The sequence below is a fragment of the Balaenoptera ricei genome, chromosome X (assembly GCF_028023285.1).
Source record: "Balaenoptera ricei isolate mBalRic1 chromosome X, mBalRic1.hap2, whole genome shotgun sequence".
Classification (NCBI taxonomy): domain Eukaryota; kingdom Metazoa; phylum Chordata; class Mammalia; order Artiodactyla; family Balaenopteridae; genus Balaenoptera; species Balaenoptera ricei.
Genome location: NC_082660.1, coordinates 254,021 through 278,594, shown reverse-complemented (window position 1 = coordinate 278,594; position 24,574 = coordinate 254,021). Strand labels below are relative to the sequence as shown.

Below are 24,574 nucleotides of genomic sequence, written 5' to 3'. Positions count from 1 at the left end.
CATTTCCTTCATGGTTAATGTTGAGCCTCTGTTCATGTGCTTATTGGCCATTTCTATGTCTTCTTTGGAAAAACGTCTCTTCAGATCCTTTGACTATTTTTTCAGTTGGGGTATTTGTCATTTTATTGTTGAATTGTAAGAGTTCTTTATGCAGTCTAGATAGAATCCCTTATCAGATATATATAGTGTGCAAATATTTTCTCCCATTCTCTGGGTGATTTTTTTTCACTTTTTTAATATTAAAGTTGTTTTACATTGTGTTAATTTCTGCTCTACAGGAAAGTGATTCAGTTATACAGGTACACAGATTCTTTTGTATATTCTTTTTCATTATGCTTTATTACAGGATATTGAATATAGTTCCCTGTGCTATACAGTAAGACCTTGTTGTTTATCCATTCTATATATATTGGGTTGGCCAAAAAGTGCCTTCGGTTTTGGTTTTTGTACTTATTTATTTATTTCTTTCTAGCTGTATTGAGATTATTGACATACAACATTGTGTAAGTTTAAGGTGTACAACATAGCGATTCGATAGACGTATTTATTGCAAAATGATTATCACAGTAATGTTAGTTAGCACATCCATAATCTCACATACTTACAACTTGTTTTTTGTTTAATTGGGGTATAGTTGTTTTACAATGTTCTGTTAGTGTCTACCGTACAGTGAAATAAATGGAGTTCCCTGTGCCATACAGCAGGTTCTTATTAGTCATCTGTCTTATACAGATTAGTGTATATATGTTAATCCCAATCTCCCAGTTCATCCCATGCCCGCTTCCCCACCGTGGTGTCCATATGTTTGTTCTCTACATCTGTGTCTCTTATTTCTGCCTTACAAACTAGTTTATCTGTACCATTTTTCTAGATTCCACAAATATGCCTTAATATACGATACTTGTTTTTCTTTTTCTGACTTCCGTCTGTATGACAGTCTCTAGGTCCATCCCTGTCTCTACAAATGACCCAATTTCGTTCCTTTTTATGGCTGAGTAATATTCCATTGTATATGTGTATGCCTTCAGTTTTTAAGTAAAAAATAAAAGACACATTTTTCATTTTCACCAAGAACTTTATTGAACAACGTAGCCACCCTTTTGCTCCACTACCATCTGCCATTTTTCAGGCAACTTCATAATTCCATCTTCCCAAAACCTTTTATCTTTTTGAGCAAAGAACTGTTCCAGGTGCCTTTTACCGTCTTCCAGGGAATTGAAATTGTTTCCATTAAGAGAATTTTGTGAAGGACTAAATAAATGGAAATCCAAAGGTGTGATGTCTGGTGAATACGGTGGATGAATCAGAACTTCCCAGCCAAGCTCTAACAGTTTCTGCCTGGTCATCAAGGAAACATGCGGTCTTGCGTTATCCCGATGGAAGATTATGCATTTCTGTTGACTGATTCTGGATGCTTTTCGTCGAGTGCCGCTTTCAGTTGGTCTACTTGGGAGCAGTACTTGTTGGAATTAATCATTTGGTTCTCCAGAAGGAGCTCATAATAGAGGACTCCCTTCCAGTCCCACCATATACACAACATCACCTTCTTTGGATGAAGACCGGCCTTTGGTGTGGTTGGTGGTGGTTCATTTCACTTGCCCCACGATCTCTTCCGTTCCACATTATTGTACAGTATCCACTTTTCATCACCCGTCACAATTTGTTTTAAAAACGGAATGTTTTCATTACGTTTCAGTAGAGAGTCTCATGCAGCAATACGGTCAAGAAGGTTTTTTTCGCTTAAGTGGAACCCAAACATCAAAGTGATTCACATCACCAAACTGGTGCAAATGATTTTCAACGCTTGATTTGGATATTGTGAGTATGTTGGCGATCTCCTGCGTGGTATAACATTGATTGTTCTCAGTTAACGTCTGGATTTGATTGTTATCAACTTCAACTGGTCTACCCGAGCGTGGAGCATTGTCCGGCGAGAAATCTCCAGCACGAAACTTCGCAAACCACTTTTGACACGTTTGATCAGTCACGGCACCTTCTCCATACACTGCACAAATCGTTTTTTTGCGTTTAGGTTGCGTTTTTACCTTTCTTGAAATAATAAAGCATAATATACCGAAAATGTTGCTTTTTTTCTCCCATCTTCAATATTAAAATGGCTACACAAAAATTTAACCAATTTTGATAAGTCTTTTTTTAAATGCATGCTGGTATGACAGCTGTCACATACAGTCTAACAAAATTGTTTTGAATGAAGTTAAATCAACTAAGTGCTACTAGAGCCATCTTACCAAAAAAACCCAAACAAACCTTTTGGCCAACCTGATACTAGTTTGCGTCTGCTAATCCCAAGCTCTCAATCCATCCCTCCCCCACCCCTCCTCCCCCTTGGCAACCAAAGTCTGTTCTCTGTGTCTGTGAGTCTGTTTCTGTTTTGTAAACAAGTTCATTTGTATCATTTTTGAGATTCCACATATATTTACGTTGTCATATGATATTTGTTTTTCTCTGACTTACTTCACTTAGTATGATTATCTCTAGGTCCATGAATGTTGCTGCAAATGGCATTATTTCACTCTTTTTTTTATGGCTGAGTAATGTTCCATAGTATATATGTACCACATCTTCTTTATCCATTCCTCTGTCTCTGGACACTTAGGTTGCTTCCATGTCTTGACTGTTGTGAATAGTGCTGCTGTGAACATAGGGGTGCATGTATCTTTTTGAATTGTAGTTTTGTCCAGATATATGCCCAGGAGTGGGGTTGCTGGAACATATGGTAACTCTATTTTTAGTTTTCTGAGGAACCTCCATACTGTTTTCCATAGTGGCTGCACCAGCTTACGTTCCCACCAACAGTGTAGGAGGTTTCCCTTTTCTCCACACCTTCTCCAGCATTTGTTATTTGCAGGCTTTTTAATGATGGCTCTTCTGACCAGTGTGAGGTGGCGTCTCATTGTAGATTTGATTTGCACTTCTCTGATAATTAACGATGTTCAGCATCTTTTCATGTGCCTGTTGGCCATCTTTCTTCTTTGGAGAAATGTCTATTTACGTTCTCCACCCATTTTTTGATTAGGTTTTTTTGTTGTTGTTGAGTTGCATGAGCTGACTGTATATTTCGGAAATCAATCCCCTGTCGGTTGCATCCTCTGCAAACATTTTCTCCCCTTCCATAGGTTGTCTTCGTTTTGTTCATGGTTTCCTTTGCTGTGCAAGAAAAAGCTTGTAAGTTTGTTTAGGTCCCATTTGTTTATTTTTGTTTTTATTTCTGTTGCCTCGGGAGACTGGCCTAAGAAAACATTGGTACGATTTATGTCAGAGGATGTTTTGCCTATGTCTCTTCTGGGAGTTTTATGGTTCATGTCTTGTATTTAAGTCTTTAAGACATTTTGAGTTTATTTTTGTGTATGGTGTGAGGATGTGTTCTAACTTCGTTAATTTTCATGCATCTGTCCAACTTTCCCACCACTACTTGCTGAAGAAAGTGTTTTATTTCCATTGTATATTCTTGCCTCCTTAGTCGAAGATTAATTGACCGCAGGTGTGTGGGTTTATTTCTGGGCTCTCTGTTCTGTTCCATTGATCTATGTGTCTGTTTTTGTGCCAGTACCACAGTATTTTGATTACTGTAGCTTTGCAGTATTTTGTCAAGTCTGGGAGGGTTATGACTCCTGCTTCGTTTTTTTCCCTCAGGATTGCTTTGGCAATTCTGGGTCTTTTATGGTTCCATATCAATTTTAGGATTATTTGTTCTAGTTCTGTGAAAAATGTCATGGGTAATTTGTTAGGAGCTGCATTAAATCTGTAGATTGCTTTGGGCAGTATGGCCATTTTAACAATATTCATTTTTCCAGTCCAGGAGCATGGGATATCTTTCCATTTCTTTGAATCATCTTTAACTTCCTCTGTTAATGTTTTATAGTTCTCAGCATGTAAGTCTTTCACGTCCTTGGTCAGGTTTATTCCTTAGTTTTTGGGGGGTTTTTTTGTTTTTTTGGTGTGACTTTAAAAGGTTTTTTTTTTTTTTTTAACATTCACTTTCTGCTCTTTCATTTTTAGTGTAAAGAAATGCGTCCAATTTCTGTACGTTAAAGTGTAAAGAAATGCAACTGATTTCTGTATGTTAATCTTGTATCCTGGTACCTTGCTGAATTCGTTTATCAGTTCTAGTAGTTTTTGTGTGGAGTCTTTAGGGTTTTCTACATACAGTATCATGTCCTCTGCACGTAGTGACAAGTTTACCTCTCCCCTTCCATCTGGATGCCCGTTCCTCTGTCTTGCCGGATTGCTGTGGCGAAGACTTCCAACACTGTGTGGAATACAAGTGGTGACAGTGGGCATCCTTGTCTTGGTCCAGGTTTTAGCAGGAAGGCTTTTAACTTTCCCCCTTTGAGGGTATGTCGGCTGTGGGCTTGTCATAAATAACTTTTATTATGTTTAGATCTGTTCCCTCTATTCTCATTCTGGTAGGAGTTTTTATCATGAATGGATGTTGAATTTTGTCAAGTGCTTTTTCTGAATCTATTGAGATGATCATGTGGTTTTTGTCTTTTCTTTTGTTGATGTGGTGTTTCACATTGATTTGTATATGTTGAACCATCTTTGTGAACTTGGGATGAATTCCACTGGGTCATGGTGTATGATCTTTTTTATGTGTTGTTGGATTCGGTTTGCTAGTATTTTGTTGAGAATTTTTGCATCTGTGTTCATCAAAGGTATTAGCCTGTAATTTCCTTTTTGGTAGTGTCTGGTTTTGGTATTGGGTCGATGGTGGCTTCATAGAATGTCTTTGGGGGTGTTCCCTTCTCTTCAGTCTTTTGAAAGAGTTTGAGAAGGACTGGTAAAAGTTCTTCTTTGTATGTTTGGTAGAATTTGCCTGTGAAGCCATCTGGTCCTGGACTTTTGTTTGTATGGAGTTTTTTTTTTTTTATTACAGATTCTATTTCACTTCCAGTTTTCAGGCTTTCAAATTATCTTATTTCTTGTTGATTCAATTTTGGTGGGTTTTATGTTTCTAGAAAGTTGTCCATGTCTTCTAGGTTGTCGAATTTGTTGGCATGTAGTTGTTCATAGTATTCTCTTATGGTTTTTTGTGTTTCTGTGGTATTGGTTGATGTTTCTCCTTTTTCATTTCTTATTTTGTTTATTTGAGTCCTCTCTCTTTTTTTGGTGAGCCTGGCCAGAGGTTTGTCAATTTTTGTTGGGTTTGTTACCCTTTCAAAGAACAAGCTTTTGGTCTTATTGATTTTTTCCTAGTTTTTAATCTTTATTTTATTTATTTCTTCTTTATTATCTCCTTCCTCTTGCTGACTTTAGGTTTTGTTTGTTCTTCTTTTTTCTAAGTCTTTTATGTGGTAGGTTAGGTTGTTTATTTGAGATTTTTCTTGTTTCTTGAGGAAGGCCTGTTATCTCTATGAACTTCCCTCTAAGAACTGCTTTTGTTGCATCCATCCCATAGATTTATATGGTTGTGTTTTCGTTTTCATTTGTCTCAAGGTAGTTTTTAATTTACTTTTTGATTTCCTTGCTGACCCATTGGTTTTTTTAGTAGCATATTGTTTAGTCTCCATGTAATCTTTTTTTCTCATTTCTTTTCCCGTGGTTGATTTCCTGTTTCATGCTGTTGTGGTCAGAGAAGATGCTTGAAATAATCTCTATACCATTAAATTTGTTGAGGTTTGTTTTGTGCCCTAGTACATGGTCAATTCTAGAGAATGTTCCATGTGCACTTGAAAAGAATGTGTATTCTGGTTTTCTTGGATGTAATGTCCTGAAAATATCAATTAAGTGTAACTGTTCTGTTGTATCATTTAGGAGCTCTATTGTCTTATTGATTTTCTGTCTGGAGATCTGTCCATTGATGTGGGTGGGGTGTTAAAGTCTCCTATAATTATTGTATTCCTATCAATTTCTCCCTTTTATGTCCGCTAGCATTTGTTTTATGTATTTGGGTGCATATATGTTGATGAGTGTAATATCCTCTTCTTGTGGTGATCTTTTTGTCATTATATGGTGTCCTTCTTTATCTTTCTATATGGCCTTTTTTTTAAAGTCTATTTTGTCTGATATAAGTATTGTGACCCCTGCTTTTTTGTCATTTCTGTTTGCGTGAAATACCTTTTTCCCCTCCCTTTACTTTCAATCTGTGCATGTCCTTTGCCCTAAGGTAGGTCTCTTGTGGGCAGGATATTGTAAACTCTTGTTTTTTAATACAATCTGCCATTCTATGTCTTTTTTTTTTTTTTCTGTTTGCGCCGAGCGGCTTATGGGATCTTAGTTTCCCGAGCAAGGTTTGAATCTGGGCCATGGAAGTGAAAGTGCTGAGCCCTAACAACTGGACCGCCGGGGAACTCCTCTGTGTCTTTTTTTTTTTTTTTTTTTTTTTTAAATTTATTTTATTTATTTTTGGCTGTGTTGGGTCTTCGTTTCTGTGCGAGGGCTTTTCTCCAGTTGAGGCAAGTGGGGGCCACTCTTCATCGTGGTGCGCGGGCCTCTCACTATCGCGGCCTCTCTTTTTTTTTTTTTTTTTAAAGATTTATTTATTGATTGATTGATTGCTATGTTGGGTCTTCGTTTCTGTGCTAGGGCTTTCTCTAGTTGCGGCAAGCGGGGGCCACTCTTCATTGCGGTGCGGGGACCGCTCTTCATTGCGGTGCGCGGGCCTCTCACTATCGTGGCCTCTCTTGTTGCGGAGCACAGGCTCCAGATGCGCAGGCTCAGTAGTTGTGGCTCACGGGCCCAGTTGCTCCACGGCATGTGGGATCTTCCCAGACCAGGGCGCGAACCCGTGTCCCCTGCATTAGCAGGCAGATTCTCAACCACTGCGCCACCAGGGAAGCCCTATCGCGGCCTCTCTTGTTGCGGAGCACAGGCTCCAGACGCGCAGGCTCAGCAATTGTGGCTCACGGGCCCAGTCGCTGTGCGGCATGTGGGATCCTCCCAGACCAGGCCTCGAACCCGTGTCCCCTGCATTGGCAGGCAGATTCTCAACCACTGCGCCACCAGGGAAGCCCCTCTGTGTCTTTTGATTGGAGCATTTAGTCTGTTGACATTTAAGGTAATTATTGATAAGTAATGTATTCATTGCCATTTTAAACCTTGCTTTCCAGTTGATTATATGTTTCTTTTTTGTTTTTCTTTTTGTGGCTTGATCATTTCCTTTTATTTTATGCTTGTGTTCTCTTCTCTTTGGTTTTTGTGAATCTACTGTATGTTTTTGATTTGTGGTTATCCTGTTTTTTCAAGTATGTTAACCCCTTCCTACATCTGCTTACGTTAGACTGATAGTCATATAGGCTCAGACACGTTCTAAAAATGAGAATCTATGTATTCTTACTCTCCTCCTCCACATTTTGTGATTTTGATGTCCTCTTTTACATCTTCATGTTTATCCTTTTGCTGTTCCTTGTGTTTATCATTGCTTTCACAAATAGGTTTTTTTTCTTTTTGATTTGTATACTGGCTTATTTAAGTGATTTATTTCCCAATTGTGATTTCCTCTTTCCTATATCTTCTCGCTTCGTTTCTAGTTAGAGAAGACCTTTCAATATTTCTTTCTTTTTATTTTTAACTTTCTTATTTTATAGTGGAGTACAGCTGATTAACAGTGTTGTGATAGTTTCAGGTGCACAGCAAAGTGACTCAGCCATACTCAATATTTTTTTTAGGATAGGTTTAGCATTGCTGTATCCTTTTAGTTTTTGCTTTTCAGAGAAATTCTTTGTCTCTCCTTCTATTCTAAATGATAATCTTGCTGGGTAGAGTATTCTGGGTTGCAGATTTTTCCCTTTCAAGACTTGGAATATGTTTTGCTACTCCCTTCTGGCCTGCAGCATTTCTGTAGAGAAATCAGCTGATAGCCTTATAGGGGTTCCCTTGTAATTAACTCTTTGTTTTCCTCTTGCTGCCTTTAGAATCCTCTCTTTAACTTTTGTGATTTTTGTTATAGCGTGTCCTGGTGTAGGTCTATTTGGGTTCTTCTTGTTTGCGACCCTCTGTGCTTCCTGTATCTGGATATCTGTTTCCTTCTTTAGGTTTGGGAAGTCCGTTCCCTACGTCTGTCTTTCTATTCCTGCCTTGCAAAGAGGTTCATCCATACCACTTTCCTAGATTCCACCTACATACGTTAATATACGATATTCGTTTTTCTCTTTCTGACTGACTTCATTCTGTATGACAGGCTCTAGGTCCATCCACGTCTCCACAAATGACCCAGTTTCATTTCTTTTTATGGCTGAGTAATGTTTTGTTGTATATATGTACCACATCTTCTTTATCCATTCATCTGTTGACGGACATTTAGGTTGTTCCCAAGTCTTGGCTGTAAATAGTGCTGCAGTGAACGTTGGGGTACATGTGTCTCTTTGAATTACGGTTTTCTCAGGGTATATGCCCAGTAGTGGGATTGCTGGGTGATATGGTAGTTCTATTTTTAGTTTTTTAATGAATGTCCATACTGTTCTCCATAGTGGCTGTATCAATTTACATTCCCACCAACAGTGCAAGAGGGTTCCCTTGTCTCCACACCCTCTCCCACATTTATTGTTTGTAGATTTTCTGATGATGCCCCTTAATTTTTTGTTCTAGTTCTGTGAAAAATGGCATTGGTAATTTGATAGAGATTGCATTGGATCTGTAGATTGCTTTGGGTAGTATAGTCATTTTCACAATATTGATTCTTCCAATCCAAGAATATGGAATATCTCTCCGTCTGTTTGTATCATCTTTGATTTCTTTCATCAGTGTTTTATAGTTTTCTGAGTACAGGTCTTTTGCCTCCTTAGGCGGCTTTATTCCTAGGTATTTTATTCTTTTTGTTGTAATGGTAAATGGGATCGGGTCCTTAATTTCTCTTTCTGATCTTTCATTATGAGTGTATATGAATGCAAGCGATTTCTGTGGTTTAATTTTGTATCCTGCAACTTTACCGAATTCATTGATTAGCTCTAGTAATTTTCTGGTGGCATCTTTAGGATTTTCTATGTATAGTATCATGTCACCTGCAAACAGTGATAGTTTTACTTCCTCTTTTCCAATTTGTATTCCTTTTATTTCTTTTTCTTCTCTGATTGCCGTGGCTAGGACTTCCAAAACTATGTTGAATAATAGTGGCGAGAGTGGACATCCTTGTCTCATTCCTGATCTTAGAGGAAATACTTTCAGTTTTTCTCCATTGAGAATGATGTTTGCTGTGGGTTTGTCATTATATGGCCTTTATTATGCTGAGGTAGTTTCCCTCTATGCCCACTTTTTGGAGAGTTTTTAATCATAAGTGGGTGTTGAGTTTTGTCAGAAGCTTTTTCTGCATCTATTGAGATGATCATATGGTTTTTATTCTTCAATTTGTTAATATGTTGTATCAGATTGATTGATTTGTGTATATTGAAGAATCCTTTCATCCCTGGGATAAATCCCACTTGATCATGATGTATGATCCTTTTAGTGTTTTGTTGGATTCTGTTTGCTAGAATTCTGTTGAGGATTTTTGCATCTATGTTCATCAGTGACATTGGTCTGTAATTTTCTTTTTGTTTTTTAATTAATTAATTAATTTGTTTGTTTTTTGGCTGTGTTGGGTCTTCGTTGCTGTGCGCGGGCTTTCTCTAGTTGCGGTGAGCGGGCTTCTCATTGTTGTGGCTTCTCTTGTTGTGGAGCATGGGCTCTAGGCACACAGGCTTCAGTAGTTGTGGCACATGGGCTCAGTAGTTGTGGCTTGCGGGCTTTTGAGTGCAGGCTCAGTAGTGGTGGCGCACGGGCTTAGTTGCTCCACGGCATGTGGGATCTTCCTGGGCCAGGGCTCGAACCTTTGTCCCTTGCATTGGCAGGCAGATTCTTAACCACTGCGCCATCAGGGAAGCCCTGTAATTTTGTTCTTTTGTGATATCCTTGTCTGCTTTTGGCCTTGTAGAACGAGTTTGGGAGTGTTCCTCCCTCTGCAGTTTTTTTGGAAGAGTTTGAGAAGGATAGGTGTTAGATCTTCTCTAAATGTTTGATAGAATTTGCCTGTTAAGCTCTCTCTGGTCCTGGACTCTTATTTGCTGGAAGATTTTTAATTACAGTTTCAATTTCATTACTTGTGATTCATCTGTTTATATTTTCTAATTCTTCCTGGTTCAGTTGTGGAAAGTTGTACCTTTCCAAGAATTTGTTCATTTCTTCCAGGTTGTGCATTTTATTGGCATAGAGTTGCTTGTAGTAGTCTTTTATGATCCTTTGTATTTCTGTGGCGTCAGCTGTAGTTCCTCCTTTTGCATTTCTAATTTTATTGATTTGAATCCTCTCTCTTTTTTTCTTGATGAGTCTGGCTAAAGGTTTGTCAATTTTGTTTATCTTCTCAAGGAACCAACTTTTAGTTTTATTGATCTTTGCCATTGTTTTCTTCCTTTTTGTTTTCTTCATTTCTGCTCTGATATTTATGATTTCTTTCCTTCTGCTAACTTTAGTTTTCTTTTGTTCTTGTTTCTCTAGTTGCTAGGTGTAAGGTTAGATTGTTTATGTGAGATTTTTCTTGTTTCCTGAGGTGTGATTGAATTGCTGTGAACTTCCCTCTTTGAACTGCTTTTGCTGCATCCCATAGGTTTTGGGTTGCTGTGTTTTCATTGTCATTTGTTTCTATGTATTTTTTAAATTTCCTCAGTGATCTCTTGGTTATTTGGTAGCATATTGTTTAGCCTCCATGTGTTTGTATTTTTTTACAGTTTTTTTCCTGTAATTGATTTCTAATCTCACAGCGTTGTGGTCGGAAAAGATGCTTGCCACGATTTTCAATTTTCTTAAATTTTCCAACGCTTGATTTGTGACCCAAGATGTGATCTATGCTGGAGAATGTTCCGTGTGCACTTGAGAAGAACGTGTGTTCTGCTGCTTTCGGGTGGAATGTCCTATAAATATCAATTAAATCTGTCTGGTCTATCGTGTCATTTAAAGCTTGTGTTTTCCTGTTTATTTTCTGTCTGGATGATCTGTCCATTGGTATAAGTGGGGTGTTAAAGTCCCCCACTATTATTGTGTTACTGTCAATTTCCGCTTTTATGCCTCTTAGCAATTTGCCTTATGTATTGAGGTGCTTCTATGTTGGGTGCATATATATTTATAATTGTTATATCTTCTTGGATTGATCCCTTGATCATTATGTAGTGTCCTTCCTTACCTCTTATAATAGTCTTTATTTTAAAGTCTATTTTACCTGATATGAGTATTGCTCCTCCAGCTTTCTTTTGATTTCCATTTGCATGGAATATTTTTTTCCATCCACCCCTCACCCGCACTTCCAGTCTGTATGTAGCCCTAGGTCTGAAGTGAGTCTCCTGTAGACAGCGTATATACAGGTGTTGTTTTTGTATCCATTCAGCCAGTCTGTGTCTTTTGGTTGGAGCATTTAATCCGTTTGCATTCAAGATGATTATTGATATGTATGTTCCTATTACCATTTTCTCAGTTGTTTTGGGTTTGTTTTTGTGGGTCTTTTTCTTCTCTTGTGTTTCCCTGCTAGAGAATTTCCTTTAGCATTTGCTGTAAAGCTGGTTTGGTGGTGCTGAATTCTCTTTGCTTTTGCTTGTTTGTAAAACTTCTGATTTCTCTGTCGAATCTGAATGAGATCCTTGCTGGGTAATCTTAGTTGTAGCTTTCTCCCTTTCATCGTTTTAAATATATCCTGCCACTCCTTTCTGACCTGCAGAGTTTGTGCTGAAAAATCAGCTGATAACCTTATGGGGATTCCCTTGTATGTTATCTGTTGCTTTTCTGTTGTTGCTTTTAATATTTTTTGTTTGAATTTAATTTTTATTAGTTTGATTAATAAGGGTCTTGGTGTGTTTCTTGTTGGGTTTACCTTGTATGGGACTCTGTGCACTTCCTGGACTTGGTTGGCTATTTCCTTTCTCACGTGAGGGAAGTTTTAAATTGTAATCTCTTCACATATTTTCTCAGACCCTTCCTCTTCCTCTTCTTCTTCTGGGACCCCTATAATTTGTACATTGGTGTGTGTAATGCTGTCCCAGAGGTCTCTGAGACTGTCCTCATCTCTTTTCATTTTTTTCCCTTTATGCTGTTCCTCGGCAGTTGTTTCCACCATTCTATCCTCCAGCTCACTTATTCGTTCTTCTGCTTCAGTTATTCTGCTGTGGATTCCTTCTGGTGTATTTTTCATTTCAGTTATTGTGTTGTTCATCTCTGTTTGTTCTTTAGTTCTTCTAGGTCCTTGTTAAACACTTCTTGTATTTTTGCGATCCGTGCCTCCATTCTGTTTCCAAGATTTTGGGTCATCATTACTGTCATTTCTCTAAATTCTTTTTCAGCCAAGTTGTCTATTTCCTCTTCATTTATTTGGTCTTGTAGGTTTTTATCTTGCTCTCTCATCTGTAACATATTTTTTTTGTCATCTCATTTTTTTGATGGGTAGGGCTGTGTTCCTGTTTTCTTGCTGGTTGTTTGGCCTCAGGCGTCTAGTACTGCAGTTTCCAGGCAGTTGTGTAGAGCCGGGTCTTGGTGGAAGATGAGGACATCTGGGAGACCTCACACTGCCTAATATTCCCTGGGGCCTGAGGTTCTCTGTTAGTCCAGAGGTTTGGACTTGGTGCTCCTACCACAGGAGCTGAGGCCCGACCCCCAGCCTCGGAATCGAGATCCCACAAGCCACACGGCACAGCAAAAAAAAAAAAAAAAAAAAAAAGCAAAGCAGGGCAATAACAAAGAATAAAAACAAAAACAAAATTAGAAAAATAAAAATATTGTAAAATTAAAAATAAAACAACAACAACAAGGCAAAACAGAACCACAACAGCAAAAAAGAAGGAAAAAGGGGGCTGGAAGAGGCCTGAGGGGTGGGGCTTAGGCCTAGCACAGAGGGAGGGGCCCTGGAGGGCTGAGGGTTAGGCCCAGGACCCCAGCAGGCTCGCCAGGGCCCGAGTGGTCGGGGGAGACGCTGGCCACATTCCCCTCTGATCCCCTGATCGCCTCTCCCCGTCCCCGCTGACCCTCCTCCGCTGTAGGAACCCCTCCCCTCACCGCCCCGAGGGTGCTGGTCCCATCCCACCTCCACGTTTCCTTCCCTCCTCCTTCCCCTCCACGTCCCGCCCGGTGTAAAGACCTTACATTTAGGTCTTTAATCCATTTTGAGGGTTTTTTTGTGTATGGTATTACACAGTGTTCTAATTTCTTTCTTTTACATGTAGCTGTCCAACTTTCCCAGCACCACTTATTGAAGAGACTGTCTTTTCTCCATTGTATATTCTTGCCTCCTTTGTCATAGATTAATTGACCATAGGTGCATGGGTTTAGCTCTGGGCTTTCTATCCTGTTCCATTGAATCGTGTGTCCGTTTTTATGCCAGGACCATACTGTTTTGATTACTGTAGCTTTGTAGTGTAGTCCAAAGCCAGGGAGCCTGATTCCTCCAGTTCTGTTTTTCTTTCTCAAGATTGCTTTGGTTATTTGGGGGTCTTTGTGTTTCCATATAAATTAAAAATTTTTTTCTTCTAGTTCTATGAAAAATGCCATTGGTAAATTGATAGGGTTTGCACTGAATCTGTAGATTGCCTTGGGTAGTATATTCATTTTGGCAGTAGCAATTCTTTCAATCCAAGAACTCAAATCTGCACATTTGACCCTTTGTCTTCATAGGGTTATTTATCTCTCCTTTTGACTAGTCATGCTAGAGGTTAACTTATATTTTTTCAGATAAGAATCTATCAGCTTCATTGAGTACTTTAATTTTTTGTTCATCTCCTTCATGAACCTCTGCTTCCATTTTTGTTACTTTCTTACATTTTTTCTATTGTCACTTTTTTCCAGCTTCTTGAATTGAACAATAATTATTTTTCAGTCAGCTTTATTGAGATAAAATTGACACAGAGTAAGACTCCCCAATTCTAAGTATACAGTTTGACAGAATTTGATAAATGTTCACCCCTGTGGATCCACATCACCGGCAAGGTAGGGAACACTAATCCCCCAGGAACGTCCCTTGGACTCCTTGATCAGTGGGTTGGGCCAGAGGGAGTGGCTTGGGCATCTGCCCACCCCCTTGGTGGTGCCATGTACAGGGATCATGGGTGCAGGACCCTGCTTTTGCTCCTGGCACCGCAGAAGTGACAGTTAGGTTCTGACTTCTTTGTGTCTTATTCATAACTTGCCCCAGCTGCACGTGTGTGCAGTTATTTTAGTCCCTTATAGTTTCTTTGTATCTGTTGCTGGAGGAGACGTTTGTCCATGTGCAAGCCCTGCAGCAAAGGGTCCCAGGTCCCGGCCTACCTCGCCCTCACTCCCTGGCCCTATGGTGCTCTTGTTCTGCCCTTTCTGGAATTTCACGTGAATGGGACCATGCGGTGGGCTGTCTGGGACTTCCTGGCCTCTTCCGCGCAGCCTAGTCGTCAGTGTCCGTCCTGAGCATTTGCTGCTGAGCAGCGTTCCGTGCTCGCACGTCCCCGGGTGTATCTGTTTACTGGTGGGTGAAAGGGTGTTCCCAGTTTTGTCTCGTGAATAAAGCTGTTGTGTACGTCTGTACACAGGATTTGTGCAACGCCTTTGCAAGTTCTCTGAGGTGAGAAATGCTGCAGAGTTGAATTGCTTGGTCATCTGGTGACTCTATGTTTAATTTTATAAGAAACTGCGAAACCGTCTTCCAGTGTGGCTGTCCGTTATGTGTGTCCAGCCAGCGGTGTGTGAGACGCCAGTTGCTCTGTAAGCTGTCAGCACTTGGTGTTGACGCTTTTTCACTTTAGCCGAGCTGGTGCCCCTGCAGAGGTCACTTACTGTGGCTTCGTGTCTCATTTCCCTAATGATTATGTTCAGTCCCTGGTTATGTGTTTGTTTCTCATCAACATCTTTTTCTTTTTTTGGCAGCTCTCTTGAGGTATAACTGATGTGAGGTAAACAGTAGATGTTTACGGTGTACCATTTTGTGAGCTTTGATGTGTGTGAATCCCCGTGAGACTATGCAGTCGAGATGAGAAGCATTTCCAGCATCCCCCCAAACTTGGCTCCTTTCCAGTCCATCCTGGCCCAGCCCCAGGCCCCCACTGGTCTACTTTCTGTCACTGTGGATCAGTTAGAGTTTCCTAGAACTTCATGCAAATAGAATCACACAGTAGGTACTTATTTTTTAAATTGTGGTAAAATTCACATAAAAATCTATCAGCACGTTAGCCATTCTAAAATCTAAAATTTAGAGGCCTTACTACACACACAGTGTTGCACGACCCTAACCACTGTCTAGTTCCGGAACATTCTCCTAACCCCAAAAGAAGCTCTGGGCCCCTTGGCAGTCGCTGCACTCCCCCTCCCCCAGCCCCTGACACCGCTCATCTGCTTCTTGTCTCTGTGGATTTGCCTGCTCTGAATGTTTCATGTGAATGGAACCAGGACTAATTGTCCTGTGTCTGACTTCTTTCCTTTACTTGGCATCACGTCCTCGAGGTCCATGCACATGGTAGCCTGTGTCAAAGCTTCACTCCTTTCCATGGCTGGGTCATGTTCCATTAGGTGCTTGCACCCCATTCTGCTTATTCAGTCATCCATAGCTGGGCGTTTGGGTGGTTTCCACCTTTTGGCTGTCGTGAGCAGTGCTCCTGTGAACACTTGAGTACGGGTGTTTGTGTGAGGCCCCGTTTTCAGTTCTTTTGGCTGGGGGCAGGGTGGGTGGTGGTGTGGGTGTGTGTACACATACCTAGGAGTGGAATTGCTGGGTCATATGGTGATTCTGTGTTTGACGTACTGAGGGACCACCCCGCTGATTTCCACGGCAGCTGCACCATCTTGCGTCCCCACCAGCATGTGTGGTTCCCATCGCTCCACATCCTCAGCACACTTGCTTTTCTCTCCCTTTAATTGTAGCCGTTTGTCTTGCTTCAGGCTGATGTACCAATCCTGCAGACTGGGTGGCGTATAAAACAGAAGTTTACTTCTCATAGTTCTGGAGGCTGGACGTCCGAGATCAGGGTGTCAGCAGGGCTGGTTCTGGTGAGGGCTGTCCTCTGGGGCACAGAAGTTTCTTGCTGTGCCCTCACGCGGAAGAAGGGGTGAGGGAGCTCTCTGGAGTCCCTTTTATAAGGACACTGATCCCGTTCATGACCTCATCACCTCCCAAAGGCTCCACCTCCTAACACCATCACCTCGGGGATTAAGTTTCAACATAAGACCTTTGCCGGGTGGGGTGGGGACACGAACATTCAGACCATAGCTCTATCCTACTGGGTATATGGAGATAGCTTGTTTTAATTTGCACATTTCTAATGACTGTCAGTACTGAGTGAGCATCTTTTAAATGTGCCCATTTATCATTGTATGTCTTCTTTCATGACATGCCTGTTCAGATAGATCATTTGCCCGTTTAAAAATCTGGTGTTTTCTTACTGTTGAGTTATATGTGCTTTGCATACATTCTAGATGCAAGTCCTTTGTCAGAGGTACTGTGTAGCAGACGTTTTCTCCCAATGTTCGCTTGTCTTTCTGCTCTTGTAACAGTCTTTGGAATTGCAAACGTTTTTCATTTTGATTGTGTCCAGTTTTCAGATTTTTTCCCTACTTGGTTTATGCATTTGTATCCTTGATGGGAAGTGTTGGCAAATCCGAGGCCAGTAGGATTTTTCTCATGTGTTTTCTTCTAAAGGCTGATTCGGGTAACTCTTCCCTTCAGGTCTGTGCTCCACTCTGAGCTGGGTGTTGGCGCGTGTGGGGTAGGAGGGAAGGTGCGTCTCTGCACACGGTGTCCAGTGGCCCCAGACCTGTTCGCTGGGCACCCCGTCCGCCCGCTGACTTGCCTTGGCACCTTCTTCCGACGGGAATTGCCGTACGTGAGTCTGTCCCTGGAGGCTCTTGGGTGTCGGTGACGGGCCGTCTGTCACAGCAGGACAGCGCTGGCCCCGCTGCTGTAGCTTCACTGCTGTGCTCACGTCCGGCAGTGCTGATTTTCCTGCTTCTCTCTGGTTCTCAAGTGCTGCGACTGTTCTGGTGTCTCTGCATTCCCACGTGAACTGCAGAATCACCGTCCCCACGCCTGCTGGGGAAGGAGCCTGCTGGGATTCGGGTTGTGATCGTTGGAGTGTGTAGGTGAATTTGGGGACAGTCCACGCCTTTCCAACATCGAGTCTGCCGGCTTATGAGCCCGGCATTTCTCAGACTCTAAGTCATCATTAATTTCTCTCAGTACCGTTTTGTCATGTTGGTCTTTCCTCAAACGTATGAATACTTGGGCATAACCCAGTGTTTCATGTCTTTGACGATACTGTCAGTAGCGTTATTTTGCTTCAGTTCATGGCTGTTCCTTGAAGTGCACAGAACTGCTGTTGGTGTTTGTGTGTTGGCTTTGGACGACACGTAAGATCACTTTTTCAGGTTCCTTAGGAGTTTCCAGTAGACGATCACGTCCTCTGCGCATGAAGAGAGTGTCCCCGTTTGCTCTGTAATCTGCGGGTCTTGTATCCTCTTTCCTGCCCTGTTCGCTGTGCTGGCTGGGCCTCCGTGAGGACGTTGACTCGGGGTGTGGGAGCACCATAGCCCTCGCCCCCCCAGCCTTGGGGCGCGTCACTCCCCGCAGACGCAGCGTGGGAGCTGCAGCTGCTCCTGTGTCCTTTATCAGGTTGAGGAACCTAGTTTGCTGAGAGCCCTTTTACTGTGTAAAATCTTGAACGCGTGTTGAAATTTGCTTTTCTGCACGTATTGAGTGCTCCTGTGGTTTTTCTTCTTCCCTCAAGCCGTCTTGCGTCTTTGGATGAATCCCATTTCATCATAAATCCTGTCTCTTCCTCCTTGCGTGCTTTTGGGTTCTGATTGCTTGTGTCTTGTTAGGGTTTAAATCCAGGCTCCGGAAGGACACCCATCTGGAGATGCGTTGTCTAGTGAGTTCTCTGGCTCGGTCGCAGGGTGGCCTGGCCTCACAGAATTGGTTGGGTTATTGAGCCGCGTGTTTAGAACTGGGATGGTGTTTCACGATAAACGTTTGGCAGAATTCACAGTGAAGCATTTGGGGTTGGACATTCTCTCCCTGGGAAGGTTGTGGACATTGAGTTTGATGGGGTAGTTCCCGTCTTTCAAGTGTGTGCCCAGCTCCCGTGACTTGGTGAATTTATTGACACACGTTGTTGATAAGATTCCACACGTTTAGGGTCTGTACTGACTGACGTCCCTCTGCCACTTCTGATGTTGGCATTTGTGTCTTCTGTCCTTATCCTCAGTCGGTTTGGCCAGAAGTTTTTTATTTTCCTGATCTTTTCTGAGAACTAGCTTTTAGTTTTGCTAACTTTTTTGTAGTGATTTCCTATCGCATTGATTTCCCGTCTTTATTGTTTCCTCTCTGCTGCTCACATTAGGGCTAACTGTTCTCCTTGCAGTTTCTTAACGAGGCAGCTCTGTCCACTCAGCCTTTCTGCTTTGCTCACGGAAGCACTTAATGCTGTGAACTTCCTTCCGAGCGCTGCTGGACCGGCATCCCAGACGTTGTTGATGTGTTGGTTTTTGGGTTTTTTTGTGTGTTTTTTTTCCCCTTCTCATTCAGTGCAAACTACATTTGTGTTTGTCTTGTAAACTTCTCCTTTGGCTGATGCATTATTTAGAATTTCGTTGTTTTGATTTTCAACTCCTGCAGCTTGTTTCGACATGTTTTGGTTACTGATTTCCAGTTTAGTTCTGTCGTGGGCAGGGGTGCTCTGTCTGGTCTCAGTGCTTCCAGATGTACTGAGACTTGTTTTCTGGGCTGAGGGTGGTCGCCTTGGTAAACGCGCACGTGAAGGTCGTCCAGCCCTGAGTGTCGGTTTGCTCCCTGGGTTCCGAGCGTGTCCGGGTCCCGGCGTTTCGGCAGCTTCTGCCTGTTCCGTCAGTTGCGGGAGAGGGTGCGGCTCCCGACGGTGAGTGACTGCGGGCTTTCCTCGGGGAGCTGTGGGCCGGGGGCCGCGGCCTTTGTGCCTCTGTGGGCGGCTGTGTCGTGTGAGGACCTCCTGTCCCCAGATCAGCTCCGTCCCCACACCCCTCCTTCTCCCTCGTCATCGCCACGCGGCCCTTGTTCTTGCCGGAGACGTGCTTCTCGGGAGGCTGCGTGCCCGAGGTCAGTGGACCTGCTCCTCTGAACACAGAAAGGGGCAAACGGCTGGTCCGTGAAAAGGGCAGTCTCTGCTTCCCTTCCCTGCGCACGGGGGCCCCTGTCGGCACACGTGTGGGCTCTGAGCTGGGCGTCCTGCAGGTCTTCCCGTTCTGAGCCCTGCTGCCTGGAGTTAGCACGGCGGGTGCTGAGCCCCTGGGCCCCCAGTCACACGCCAGGCCCGCGTCCCAGGCTGTCACCTGTGTGTCCGCCTGAGCGGCTCTGGATCCCGGGGCTTCCCACGACCCCCTGCTGTTGGTTTTTGTGTGTTGGCTGTGGACGACACATGCCCATCAGATCACTTTTCAGGTTCCTTAGGGGTTTCTAATAGGCGATCACGTCTATTCCGCAGTTTGCTCGGCAGCCCACAGGACTCAGGGAAACACCAGTTCGTTATAAAGGGTTCCTTATGAAGGGTATGCTGAGGGGTACCGGCGAGCAGCCTGGAGAAGAGGCATCGGGGTGCGGCGTCGGGGGCTCCCCAGTGCAGCAGTCTGTCCCCGTGGAGTTGGGGTGCATCTCCGTCCTGGTACGGCGGATTTGTTCCCTAGCTTGGAAGGCCCCTGAACCTGCTCCTTTAGGGGCTGTTTCGGAGGCATCCCGTGGGCACGATCGAGGTTTCTCTCCACCTCTGCCTTCGCCCTCTGCAGAGAATGCCGGGGTGCTGAAAGTTCCAGCTCAGTAACCGTGGCGTGGGCTCTTTAAAGGACAGCCCCATCCACGACGAAACAGGCTCCTGTCCCCCCAGGAGATTCCGAGGGACTCCGGGGCTCTGTGTCCGGACCTGGGGGCAGAGGCCAAATATCAGCACAGAAGCCGCTCCTGGCACTGGTTCGTGGTGGGAGCGCAGATGCTCTGGGAATCCCTCCCTTAGGGGACCCCACGTGGTCAGGAGCCCCGTGGGGGGAGCCGGGCAAAGGCCAGCGTGCGCCTGCTGATGGTCCACACGCAGAGTCCTGCTCGGGTGGGTGTCAGATGCCCTGTGCCACGGGAGCCGAGCCAGACCCCAGGCCCCAGCCAGATGCTGCCGTGTTCGGGACAGGCTGTGTGGACGGACGGGGAGCTCTGTGTGTGCGCGGGCGTCGGGGGGTGCCGTGAGGGGCGTGAGGGAGGGGATCGGGGTCACCGCGGGGCTGCTCCTGACGGGGTGACGCGGGCCTCGGCGTGTGCCCGGGTCTCCCGTCACGTACGCTAGATGAAAGTTACAGACCTGTAAAACCTTACCACGTCCTGTGTTCTTCCCTTCAGGGTGGCGTTTTACCATATTTTTAAACGCGTTTCTTCGTACCTCTGGATTTCAGAGTTGGTGTTTCCTGTTCCCTTAGAATGTTTGCAGACGGTCCTGAGAGGTAGTGGACGGAGGTCACGGTGAAAGCGTTAGGATGGACTCTCCCGCTGCCTGTGGGGTGGGTGGGCTGGGAAGTGCAGGCACCGCTCGTCCTGGGACGTGAATGCAGGCGTCACCCCACGGGCAAGGGCACAGCTCCTGCCGTGCGGTGGACGGACGCACGGCCGTGGGACGGGACGGTGCCGTCGCCCGAGTCCATCCAGCGAGCTCTCACGTGCCCGCGCGAGCGCTCCAGGCGGGATGCCCGAGGCCCCTGGCTCCCCGGTCCCGGCCGCCTGCGCCCTCCCGCCCCGGGAAGCGGCCAGTGCCCTCCGCGCCCCGGCTCACACAGCCCCTTCGGGGCCCTGGCGCCAGCATCCCTGGCAGGAGGCCTCCGCTGCCCGTCGCGCCAGGCCGCGCGCCCACCTGCGCGGAGCAGAGGCCTTTCAGCCCGCACTGTGCCCGAGCCTCGCCCCGTGGTCCCCGCCCCAGCGTGTGCGCGAAGCCACAGAGCGTCCAGACGCACGGCTCCCGCGCAGCTGGGCTGCTCCCTCCCGGGGCGCCGAGGGTGAGGCGCCGGCGCGCTCTGGGCCTGGCGTCGTGGGCAGGAGCGGGCTCCGGCGGTCTCCCCCGGGGCGGCCCCTGGCCGCGGGCGTGCGTGGCCGGTGCTCGGGTCCTGCCAGACCATCTGCCGGCAGCTCCGCCGCCACCTCCCCGACCCGCGGGCGATGCCCGTGACGCGGGTCCTGTGAGCGCCGTCACCGTGTGGGCTTCTGTGGGGACCCGGTTTGCGCCTTTCCTCTGCCTCTCCCTCCGGAGTCCGGCCGTGTTCACACCCTTCTCCCTGCAGGGCCGGTCGCTCTCTTGGGCCCTTGGCCTTTTTTCCTGTACCTTTGCCTTAGTTTGAAGTCTGGGCGTGACCCCGTTGTCAGGATAATGCCCTGTGAACGTTTTCCTGGTCTGCGGCTTGTTTTTATGCCCTCGGCGACGTCTGCCCCGGAGTTCTGGTGGGGAAGCGGTTCAGTCCACCCACCTTCTCTTTCAGAGTTTTGGTGTTTGAGTCACGTTTAGGGAACCTTTTGCTTCTCCAGCATCAGGATGACCTCCTACATTTCCTTCTGGAGTTTCACCGTCCACGCTTGGGGCTGGGATCCCTCCGTCATGGTTTTGTAGAGTTGCCCCGCCGACCAGCTGGGCTCTCACTGGAGACGATCGTTCCCTCTGAGCTGCCGCCAGCTTTGTCTGTGTGCCGAGTTGGTGGGTGGCACCAGCTCAGGGGTCTGTCCCTACACCGGTCCCTTCCTCTTTGCCCTGATGCGCAGCCTCCGTGCTGTGAGTGCTCGGGAGGCTGGCGGTCGTGTGCGTTTGCACGTGGGCCGTGAATGAGCTCGTGGATTCCTGCAAAGCACACCTTGCTGGGTGTGCACTGGCTTTGCGTTGAATCTGTGGGTCGTCTGGGGAACAGTTGACATTTTAACACATTATTGACCGGGGGATTTTTGCAGAAACTAACGCCTGTGGCTGTAATAACGTCTCCGGTCAGAAATGTGTCAACAGCATTAAGTGTCCAGGCCAGGAATCTGTATGGTCTGTCCCTCCATTTGGGGGGTCTTCCACTTCTCCCAGCCACGCTTTCTCGTTCCCTTTGTAGAGATCTCACACTTTCAGTTACGGTTTACCTGTAGGTTGACGTCTTTTATGCTTTTCATAGATGGCACTGTTACATTTTCTGTTTTCTAATTGCTTGTCGCCAGTGTGTGGAAATATAATTGATTTTTGTACATTGTCCTGGGATCCCGCGGCTTTGCTGGTTTTCTGTTACAAGTAAGTCCCCTACGTACACACCTTCAAGTTGCGAACTTTTAGAGATGCGAACGTGCTTACCGTAAGCGTCAGGCACGAGTGACGTTGCAGCTTGCCCTCCGTCTCCTACTGCCGGAGATCCTTCAGTTCTACCATCTCCCACCTCCTCTCCCTCCTCCAGGCAGTAACTCTTCTTGCCTGTTCACTCGATGCCAGCCCCTGTGTGCCAGCTGTTGTACTGGACTACTGTACTTTTCAAGGTACTGTAAAAATGTAAAAATGTTTTCTTCATCTTTTGTGTTTGTCTTTTATGTATCATTTGCATGGAAAGTATTAGAAATCTGTTACAGTACAGTACTGTGCAGCCGACTGTGTTAGTTGGGTAGCTAGGCTGACTTTGTTGGACTTACAGACAAACTGGACTTTGGAACGTGCTCTCGGAATGGAACTCGTTCGTGTGTAGGGGACTTAGTGTAATTCTGGTATTTCGTAAACCTTTCGGAATTCTCCCTACCGCCGCGTATTTGTGAATTACCAGAGTTTTCTCTTTGTCTCTGCCCCGAGCGTCCCCTCCTCCATCTCTGCTGGTGGAGCCTGTCCTGTTCCAGCTCAGGGCAGAGCCGGCCGACACGTGTCCCCACGTGCAGATGTGAGCCGTGGGCTCCTGTGTAACGCCCCTGATTACAGTGCTGTGTTCCTTTCTGTTCTTAAGTTTCCTGGCCTGTTGTTTGTTTCACTGTGATTTTTTTTTTTTTAACTGCTGGATTCGATTTGCCGGCCTGGATTTGTGTGGGGTGTTGGCATCTCTGTTCCTGGGAGCTGAGGGGGCCTGATCTCCCCTCACAGGTGTCAGGGTCCAGGACGTGCAGCCTCGTAACAGGAGTTGGGAGACGTCCCTTGTTTCCATTCTCTGGAAGAGTGTGGGTACCATCCACGTGATTTCTTCCCTAAAGCAGGGCCCGGGATTTTCTTAGCAGGAAGGCTTTAAGCCACGGGTTCGGTCTCTTGAAATGTAGAACCGTCTGGATGTCCGTTGTCAGTTGTGGTTGGACACGTCTTTTAGTCAAGGGGTCCGCCCGTTTGCCTGCAGTTGTCGCGTTTCCTGGCCTCCAGTTTTTGGGAGTGTCAGCTGCCTGTCTGTCCAGCGCTGGCGGGCTCTGCAGTGACCGCTGACGTGGGGAGCGCGCGTTTCCTTTTTCTGCTTCTCCAGGAGTGTTGTTGAGGGGTAATTGCTTGCTTAAAAGCTTTCCGAAGAGCTGACTCGGCCTTGTTGCCTCTCTCTGTTGCGTATCTGCTCTCTTTTTCTCTTCTCTCAGCCTTTGTTGTTTCCGCCCTGCTGCTTCTGCGTTTTCGGGAGGGAAGCTTAGAGCGTGGGTTTTCCGCCTGTTTCCCGGTCAGCACCTGCGTTGACAGCTGTGGCCGCCAGCCCTGCGGTCGCCTCGGCCACTGAGATGTGCCCGGGTCACAGCCTCGTGCTTGTCGCACCCCGAGTGTCCCCTGACCTCCTCCGTCACTTACGCCGCCCCGACGCGTCATCGGAGGTGCTGCACGTCCAGGGCTGGGCACGTGCTCGTCGCCTCCCTACAGCTGCCGACGTGCCGCCTCCAGTTGCGGCAGGCGGTCTGTGCCGCGTGCCCGGGAGCGCCGTTGCCGTCGGCGTCTCCGGAGTGACGGCTGGGAGAGGCTGCCCCTCCCCGCGGAGGCCCGTGGCGCTGGCGCTGGCGCAGGCGCTGGGCTGCGCGGCCGGGCTGTCTGCACGCGGTGCGCTCCCGGCCGCTGCGGGGCCCGGGGCGCGCTAACCCTGTGTCCCCTCCCCTCCCCTCCCCTCCCCGCGCAGGCCTGCGGCTGCCCGCTCTACTGGAAGGGGCCGCTCTTCTGCGGCGCCGGCGGGGAGCGCACGGGCTCCGTCTCCGTGCACAAGTTCGTCGCCATGTGGAGAAAGTGAGTGCCGGGGCGGGAGTGGTGGCCCGGCCGTGCCTCTGCCTCCACTGGCCGGTGCTCCTGCGGCCGGGACAGTAAGGGACGGAGACGGATGTCCGGGGGTGCCCGGCACGGCCGCCGTGTCCCTTGCGGGGCCCCGTCCGTCTGTGCCCGTCCTCCGGAGTCTGGGGAGGGGCCTGTGGACGCGCGCGGGGTGCAGCTGGGGTGCCCTCTGTCGCCCAGGATGCTCCAGAGCTGTCACGATGACGCGGCCAAGTTCGTCCACCTGCTCGTGAGCCCCGGCGGCAACTCCCTGGCGCAGGAGGACTTCATCCCCTTCTTGCAGGTGCGTCCCGCCTCCCCGCCGCACGCGCCTCCCGTCCCCGCCTCCCGTCCCGCCTCCCCGCCGCACGCGCCCTCGCCCCCGCCCCCTCCTCGCAGGCGCGCCCCGGCGTCTACACCCCGGGGGCGGGCTGGCGGGCGGGCGGGGCAGG

At 46.5% G+C, this 24,574-nt stretch overlaps 1 protein-coding gene across 5 annotated transcripts in view; it reads left to right on the top strand.

Annotated features, from left to right (window-relative positions):
- Nucleotides 1–24,574, top strand: part of PPP2R3B (protein phosphatase 2 regulatory subunit B''beta) — a 64,878-nt gene that overhangs the window by 25,997 nt on the left and 14,307 nt on the right. For all 5 annotated transcript variants that reach the window (XM_059910225.1, XM_059910227.1, XM_059910224.1 and 2 more), the window contains 2 exons: nucleotides 23,998–24,101; nucleotides 24,324–24,426. In XM_059910225.1, the coding sequence (XP_059766208.1) occupies nucleotides 23,998–24,101; nucleotides 24,324–24,426 (207 nt within the window). The remainder of the gene's footprint in view (nucleotides 1–23,997; nucleotides 24,102–24,323; nucleotides 24,427–24,574) is intronic.